At 35.7% G+C, this 8801-nt stretch overlaps 1 protein-coding gene across 1 annotated transcript in view; it reads right to left on the reverse strand.

The window, feature by feature from the left end:
- Positions 1-8801, reverse strand: part of Catsperb (cation channel sperm associated auxiliary subunit beta) — a 100332-nt gene that overhangs the window by 46896 nt on the left and 44635 nt on the right. The window contains exons 11-15 of the mRNA XM_010616311.1: positions 7001-7067; positions 6522-6568; positions 5985-6137; positions 4674-4832; positions 2237-2381 (exon numbers count right to left, since the gene is read on the reverse strand). Of these exons, the coding sequence (XP_010614613.1) occupies positions 2237-2381; positions 4674-4832; positions 5985-6137; positions 6522-6568; positions 7001-7067 (571 nt within the window). The remainder of the gene's footprint in view (positions 1-2236; positions 2382-4673; positions 4833-5984; positions 6138-6521; positions 6569-7000; positions 7068-8801) is intronic.

The raw sequence follows: 8801 nt of genomic DNA on the forward strand, positions 1-8801 counted from the left end.
AAAAAAAAAAAAAAGCAACTGAAATGAGCAGACCATTTTCAGAAGAAGTTAAAATGACCAAGGGGCCAGAGATTTAGCTCAGTGGTTCCACTGCGTGTCTCACTAGCGCAAAGACCTGAGTTGATCCCTGGTACCAAAAAAAATTTGCAAAGTGGGCCGGGGATTTGGCTCAGTGGTTTCACCACCTAACTCGCAAGGCAAGAGTCCGAGTTTGATCCCTGGTACAAAAAAAACCAACCAACCAAACAAACAAAGAAACAAAACCCCACAACAATAAATACATTAAAATGTTCAACTTCTACTGCCATCAGAGAAATACAAAGTAAAACAATATCCAGATTCTGTCTTACTCCAGAAAGAATGACCATCATCAAAAAAACAAATAATAGCAATGGTAGCAAGGTTGTGAGGAAAAAGGGACACTTCTGCTTTGTTAATGGGAATGTAGATTGATACAACCACTATGGAATTACTATAGAGATTTCACAAAAAACTGAAAATAGGAATTCTATTCTGCCTAGCTATTCTCCTTCTTGATAGCAGGGTTAAAGACATTATATACAGTAATATATGCATACCCATGTTTATAGCAGTACAAATCATAATAGCTAACACTTGGGAGCAGATTATCAACAAATGAATGAAGAAAATATAGTATTTTCATATAATTGAGTACTATTCTGCTGTAAAGAAGGATAAATTTGAGTCATTTTTAGGAAAATGAATGCATCTCGAGACCATAATGTTAAATGAAATAAATCAGACATACAAATGTAAATATTGCATTACTTATCTTACATGAGAACCTCAAAGTATAAATAATTAAAAAAACAAAATAAAAGATAGATACAGTGGTACCTTGGTGCATGAACTCAATTCTCTTCATGATTCTGGCCACGAATTAAATTGGATGATAACCAAATCAAATTTCCCTATAAGGTCAATGTTGAACTTAACCACTGAATTTGATTCAGTTTTCATCCAACTTGATTTGCAACCAGAATCATGGAAATAATCAAGTTCGTGAACTGAGGTACCACTGTAATAGGAAACAGGGAGGTAGATCTTTTTTTTTTTTTTTTTTTTTTTTTTTTTTTTTGGAATAGGAAAGGGATTCAGAGATAAAGGGAGAAGTGTAGGAGGGGAGGAGAAGAGGAATAAAAAGAATTAAGATATGTTAGTACATATATCAGTCCCACAAGATGAATGTGAACATTATGTATTGCAAACATGTACTAATGAAATATTTTTAAAAAGAGAAGTGGAGGGGAAGTAATTAAAAAGGAGGTGCTGGGGTAGGGAAAGTAAGTGGGGATGTAAGGAAAGGATTCACACAATGTAAAAAATACAGAAAGAATCCAGATAAGACACAGCATATCTCATGATAGGAGGTAAAACTTTCCTCATAGTTTGCATAAAAGCCTTAATAAATTCTTAAATCAACACAGCAAAATTGCAGAGCCGTAACAACAGAATGACAAAATAAAATGGCAGTGCAGATCACAGAGCTACAGAAATTGAATTAAGAACCTTGTCCCTTTATTATTCTTGGCTTCTAGACTGGTAAACAAAAGGACTGAAATGGAAAAAAGTGAACAGTTGTCAGTGAGGCCAGCGCATATTAGCTGTTGTGCCAACAAACTGATAGGAGTTTTGTAAATATGACCAACAAAAGTCCCAAGATTACCCAATCAAGAAGATGGAGAGCAAAATATCATACTATACTCTTTTGTATGTGTGTATAATTTATAGCAAAATAAATTTTAGTCAACTAAAAGAGAATGGGAGGCACCGTAATCCTGGATTTCAAATTATACTACAAAGCTACAGTGATAAAAACAACATGGCACTGGCACTAAAGTAGACATGAGAATCAGTGAATTAGTTGTATCTATTTAATCAGCAAAAGTAAGTTAACATTACCTACTTTGGCAAAGATTGTTGTGAATATTAAATGAGGTGATATTTGTAATAGGCTGAGCACAATTGTAACTTGATAAGTAGCATCTATTATTATTTGGGTTTTATAAAAGTAAAACAGAGCTGAATTTGTGAACAAGAATGTAGTGTGGTGAAACCACAGTTCCCCTTCTTCAGGCTATTCATAGGATCCCATTTTGTCAATCTTACAAATCCACCACCCTTCATAGGTTTGAGGCCATAGGATTAATTGATTTTGTATGTCTTCTAATCACTAGTCTTGCAGTGCTTACATCAATAAAAATGAATTGCTTACCTGCCTTTGTCAAGTAAACCTTTCCACTTTGGGAAACAAAAGTAATGTCTGAAGTATAAAAACAATGATAAATCTTCTTTATTATATCGTCATGAAAATCAGCTACTAATTTAAAAGTGTTGCCACCATCCATTGAAAGCCACACCTAAGGGAATAAAGATATTGTATTTCCCTAAAGAGCTCTCATGGAGAGTAATTACCTATCGGCCTAATCTTACAGAAGAACAATCATGTGGAATGATCTTTCCTGTACCCTCCATATCTATTAATCATATACATACATACAAGTGCACAGACTCCTTGCCTGTTTGGTCTACCCTCTATAGTATTTCCATTCGAGAGTCTGTTGTAGTGTTTGTGGGCCAAGTATTAGGTATGTCCAGTATGCCTGGTGAATGTATAAAAGAACAAAGTTATTTCCATCATTCCAAAAATGGAGCGCCATTGTTCATAAAAGAATGGAATGTTGGTGTTGTGGTTTGTGTCTAGATATCCTCCCAAAGTATCATGCAGTCATAGGTGGGGTTTTTCAGAGGTGGCTGGATCTAGTGTGCCATGATGGAATTAATTCATGATGCATGCTAGGATCAAGGGCACTAGGAGTAGGGTATGAGTGCTACCCACCCTATGTAGCCTGGATAAGACATAAGGGATAGAAAAAGCTGCGGTCCTCCCTTGTTGCTTTGCTACCTTCTGCCCGCCATGAAGTGTCTCTCCTTTGTGATGCTTGTTTGTCCCCCTGGCTTGGAGCTAGCTGACTATGGATTTACACCTCTACAAACTGTAAACCAAATAAATCTTTCATTAACTTTAGGTGTTGGGTGTTTTTTCTCAGTAGCAAGAGAAAAGTAACTGAGACAGTTGGATATATTGTTATATTGGAGGGAGATTATTCCACAATGACATAAAATTTTATGTTGTAGGTATGTGGCAATATGGTCTATTTTGGTGAATGCTCCATGTAAGGTTGAGAGGGATTTGTACTTTTCTGTTATTGGATAAAGTAGTCTATAACTGTCATTACATGTGTTTGACTGATGATGGTGCTGAATTCAATATGTTCTATTGGTTTTCCACCTGCTATAGCTGTCCATTTCTGATAGAGAGGTGTTGATGTCTCCAGGTGCAACAAGCCATATATTTCTCCTTGAAGTTCTATCAACTTTTGTTTTTGAGACAGGGTCTTGCTATATAGTCCAGGCTGGCCTGGAACTCACTATGTAGCTCAGTCTGGCCTTGAATTTGCAGCAGTCCTGCCTCAAAAGCCTCCTAAGTACTGGATTACAGACATGTACCAACGAACCCTCCCTACTGAATAATTCTCATCAAAACACAACATAATTATTCTTATATTTCTTTAAAAATTATGTTGTTGTTAACACTGAAGTTAAACACAGACCACAAGCCAGGTAGAATAGTACAACAGCATCATTTATTTCCAACCCCTGAGCATGCTTATGGTGACATTACCTTAGATTTTGGAGACATATTTTCCTTCAAAATGCACAAAATATTGTACTTTATGTTCTCATCTAAATGGACCAATACTGTCAGCTCTACCAGACTCATATCAGTCTCAGTTATTGTTCGTGTTTCCACAAAAGCTTTTCTTATTCCTGACATTCAACTATTCATCTTATTTCTTAGCCTTAACATAAATTCTGGAGTCTTTTAAATTCAACTCTATTTATTTTCCACAGCCAAAACACACATAATGAAATTTTTAGACATGCAACATACTAGCAGTGTTTCTGATCTACATACTTTTTAACCATTAAATTAGCAGTAATTCCTTGCTCAACCATTATTTTTCAATTGATAGGCCCCAAGAATTCTAGAATAGAAGACAATGAAGTAGCCACTTTGAAAAAAAAAAAGAACACAAAAGTGTTAAATAAGTCAACGCAATCTACTACAGTTGTGGAAATTCAGAGAAAAGCACATGAGATGGAGACTGGGAGAACTGTATGCCTAGCAATGTCATTTAGATAGTTGCCTGCAACATGGTCACAGAACAGTATGAAGCGCATTCCTCATTGTCATGGTTTATATCCAGATGTCATGGTTTATATCTAGAGGTTCCCCGAAAGCCTCGCACAATCATCAGTGGGGACTTTCAGAGCTGGCTGGATCTAGTGAATGTGATATTGGGGTTAAGTGTGCATGGCATTAGTTCATTGATTAGTTTAGCATAATTCTGTCAAAATCTGCAGTTGGGAAGATATGTATTACAACTGGCAAAATTTGGAATTGGTGTTGCATAGCTTATTTTTATCAGCCATCAAACTAACTGAAAAGTTAAAAACTGCCATTGTCTTCCCTCCCACTTCCACCTTCCAATTATTAAAGCAGCTCTGTTCTTTATGTACAAACACTCAGCAGAGAGTATGCAGATGATTAACCCCCTACAAGAGGGTAAAATTTCACGTGTACACACCTGATTGCCATAAGCATACAGAAAGTGGCTTCGAGGATGAAACACCATTCCGATGGGGTGAGAGAACGAGGCAGGAAAATGAAACGGTGGAAATTTTGGTGTGACGCTTGGTTGGTTGTTTTTTAAGATGCTCACAGAGGCAGTGGTAGCTTTCTTGTGCTGGATAAGCAAAGCATGAGAAAGTCATAAGAATTTTCAATTCTTCTTAGTCCATGCTGCAAAATTTAGACTTTCTTGTTACTTGGGTTTTAGTTAAAATTAGGGACTCACTTACTAATATAGCACAGAGCTAGGAGGATTAGCAATCACTTATATCTCTGTACTCCCCTACCCAGACCCCTGCCCATTTTATAGATGTTGAAATGAAGTGTAGGAGACTAAATGATTTTTCCAAAGTTTTATAATAAATGGCACAGACATTTATTATAGTTATTACTGAACGCAGCAGCAGATTCCAATTCCTCATGCTCATAACAATTATGTCAAAAGTGTGGATGCTTCAGCCATATTCTAATTTTGTCACGAAGGATCAGAATATGACATCTCCAAACATGCCACCTTGGTATAAAGATAATTTTATTCTATTTATTATTATTATTTTTGGTACTGGGGATTGAACTCGGGTCCTTGATCTTGCTAGACAGGCAGTGGCACCACTGAGCTAAATCCCTGGGCCATAAATATCATTTTAAAGCTAAAGACTTGAGATTTAGCCAATCCAGTACACATGCTTTCTCAGAGCTTGCCTTATCTGTAACTCTTGGGAAAAGAGATTGCCATAGATTTCTTTTCAGTGTAGATTTGCTCCCAGAAAAGAGAATAAAATAAAACAACAACAACAACAACAACCCCAAATCCCTTCTCCAGGGGAGAATTATGGCCCTGAGTGAGATACTATAGCTACATGGACAAACATTATCACCTTCTTTTTATGGACCTTAAGAATAGAAAATATAGTTCTATGGCAATGGGTTCCTATTTTTTTTTTTGTTCATTGTAACTAGTCATTGAATTTATGGAACATTAAATTTATATGAATAAGTTTCAGCTTATAGTCTCCTAGAGAAATATTAGCAAGGGACAATTATTGTACAATCAGCATCATGCTTTCTGTTTGCATCCAAACAATGACAATCAGAAGTGACAAACTTTTAAGTGGCCAAGTTATATTATTAATCATAAACAATTTGCTGTGGCCAATTTTGTCAGGTTCTACTGCCAAAGATAACAGGAATTTGGAAATAATTTTAGCTAATGTAAATCTACATTATTAGAATGTGAGGAGTAATCAGTTCTGGTTATAAGACCTACCTGATCATGGAAGAGGTAAATTCCCGTATTGTGCTCTTGGTCAATAAGAAATGTTATCTCACTTGGAAGTGTGATTTTTACATCATTAAAAACGTGAGGTAAGCAAGGTAACCACTCAAGAAATGGTTCTTTACTATAAAAACAAGAGCTTGCCTAGAAAAAGAGAAATGAAAAGTTAATGTTGTTCTTGAAATATAAGTCCTCATTAGTTATTACTGGAAAATTAACTAGTGAGCTATTGTGTTGTCCTTACTGACCACAAATCATATTTTTAAATCTTTAACATCTGTACCTATCGTTTGGAGGTAAGCATCCAGAAAACACTGCAAACCATCTTTTGCTGGTATGGATGATTTATCTAGGTTTAGATTTAACATAATTGAGTAACTGGTATTAAACGTAAATAGAGACACTTCTGGGAGCTAAGGGTGATTGTTAAGACTTTCAGTGTGTAGAATTGCCATTTTTAGCTTTATAACAGTCCATGAAACCATGTATAACACAACATTTTACCTTTTATAACATTAAATATCATACCTCACTTAGGGTCTTGTTTCTGTCAAAGGTGATAGTAACATAATCAACTATAAAATATAAAGATAGAGAAATTATAAATGGCATCAATATTTTTAGAACCAGAAAAGTGGTTAGTGTTAATAAAATAGTCTCCACAAACATGACAGATGTTATATATCATCAATTAATGTATATACAAATATACTCTTCTTGTACTTATGCAGATATGTCTATTGTCTCAAATTTAAATTAGACTTGGGCCTGGAATTTGGCTCAGTGGTTCTGCTGCCTGCCTTGCAAGTGCAAGGACCTGAGTTCATCCCCAGTGCAAAAACAAAAACAAAAACAAAAATTAGATTATTCTTAGTTTTAGGTCATTAACTTATATGAAATTTATCTTTACATTTTATTCTATTTTATTGCATGCCATTTTATTGAATCTGTATGTTATAGATATATTGATAAAGGCCTGCTAATGTATATCTTTCATTAAAATTTACCTTCAAAATGTTCTCTGTTAGCAAAGCATCTTTCATTATACCATAATTTTCCTTTTACATAGTCATCCTGCACAAATAAATAAATGAAAATGTTACTTGGGCAATAAGTAGAAGAAACTTACTAAAAATTTCAATGTTTGATAGTGCAAGGAAATGAGGCAAATGAATAGAGAAAAATTGTATACAAATAAAAAAGGTTATTGAATGAGGACAAGAAAGAAGAGTATAGTTTTTTTTTGTTTGTTTGTTTGTTTTTTTTTAATGGTACTTGGGAGGCAGGCAGCGGCACCACAGCAGCACCACCACCTGGGTCCTTGTGCTTGAGAGGCAGGCAGCAGAACCACTGAGCTAAATCCTTGGCCCTAGAGTATACATTTTGAACAATATACAAAAGGAATACAAAAAGAAGAAATTGCACGAGTTAGCATATGTTAATTAAAGATGCCCTTGTGAATGAGCTGTCCTTCTGAAACTGCTAGAAGCCTGTGGCCTTTCATCACAGTTAATTGTTGCTCACATGTTTAACTTTTATCCTCATTAGCTGCAGCTGGTCTTTGGGAGCCTTCATAAAAGCCTGCCAGTAGGAAGGGCCAGGAATTTAGCCCAGTGGTTCTTCTGCCTGCCTCTTGAGAACAAGGACCTGAGTTCAATGCCTGGTACCAAAAACAAACAAACAAGCAAATAAAAGGTATTGCAAATTGGTTGTAAGAGAATGCTTCAAGGAAAGTGAGATTATGTATGTTGGATACCAATTATATGCAATTTGAGATGGTTTTTGGTCCAGAAAGATTCTGACTTTCAAATTATTATTGAGCTATAAAGGCTTTCTTACATTTTATAGACCAGTACTAAAATCTATATAATTTGTACACAAAAACCCCTTACATGTTCCAAAATTGGTTGTGGTGATGGGTGCACAACTCCGAATATACCAAACACTATTGAATTCTACCTTTTAAAAGGGTAGAGTTTATGATATGTGAATTATACCTCGATAAAGCTGCTAAACAATCAAACAGGATTTTAAAGATGAAATAGAAAACAATTTATTTGAATGGTGTTCTTATCACTCAAGCTAAGGTGTTATATCAGATAAAACTTTTGAATTCTCACATAAATCTTCAGGTTTACAAGATACCATAATTACCATTATAGTATCTGGATAATTAACAGAATCTTTACTGGGACCTGAACCATTCCTCTTCCTTCTCCTTAGATTCTTTTCGATATTTTTCTACATGAAGTCAAACTGATAACACCCTAATGGTTATTCTTAGGGATAATTTAATTCAGATTAGGCTAACCTCATTCTAAGGATGAACTTATGACTCAGAGTCATATATTGTTTAGGAATGAAGGGCCGGGGATTTGGCTCAGTGGTTCCGCCACCTGCCTCGCAAGCACAAGGGCCCGAAGAAGAAAAAAGGAATGAACATATGACCTGAGTTATGTAAATCATGAAAATAAGCATTGAAACACTGGAGTGACTTTATTCCTGTCGAGATTGCTAAAGAGGTATACATAAACCTGGTGGGTATTCTTACTAATGATTGGAAAATACTGAATGAATGAATGAATGAAGCTAATATACAGGAAAAGCAGAGTCAAAAGAGTGGAGGTCAGTGTCCTCTAGACATCTGCTAAGAAGTGAATTCAGGGCTGGGGATTTAGCTCAGTGGTTCCGGCTTCTGTCTCATAAGCGCAAAGGCCCAAGTTGGATCCCCAGCACTGGAAAAAGAAAAGAAAAGAAAAGAAAAGAAAAAAAAGTGAATTCAGTCATGACTGGAACCCCCCCCCCCCC

The sequence above is a fragment of the Fukomys damarensis genome, unplaced genomic scaffold (genome assembly GCF_012274545.1).
Source record: "Fukomys damarensis isolate Sample0158 unplaced genomic scaffold, DMR_v1.0_HiC HiC_scaffold_21, whole genome shotgun sequence".
In the NCBI taxonomy this organism is placed as follows: Eukaryota; Metazoa; Chordata; class Mammalia; order Rodentia; family Bathyergidae; genus Fukomys; species Fukomys damarensis.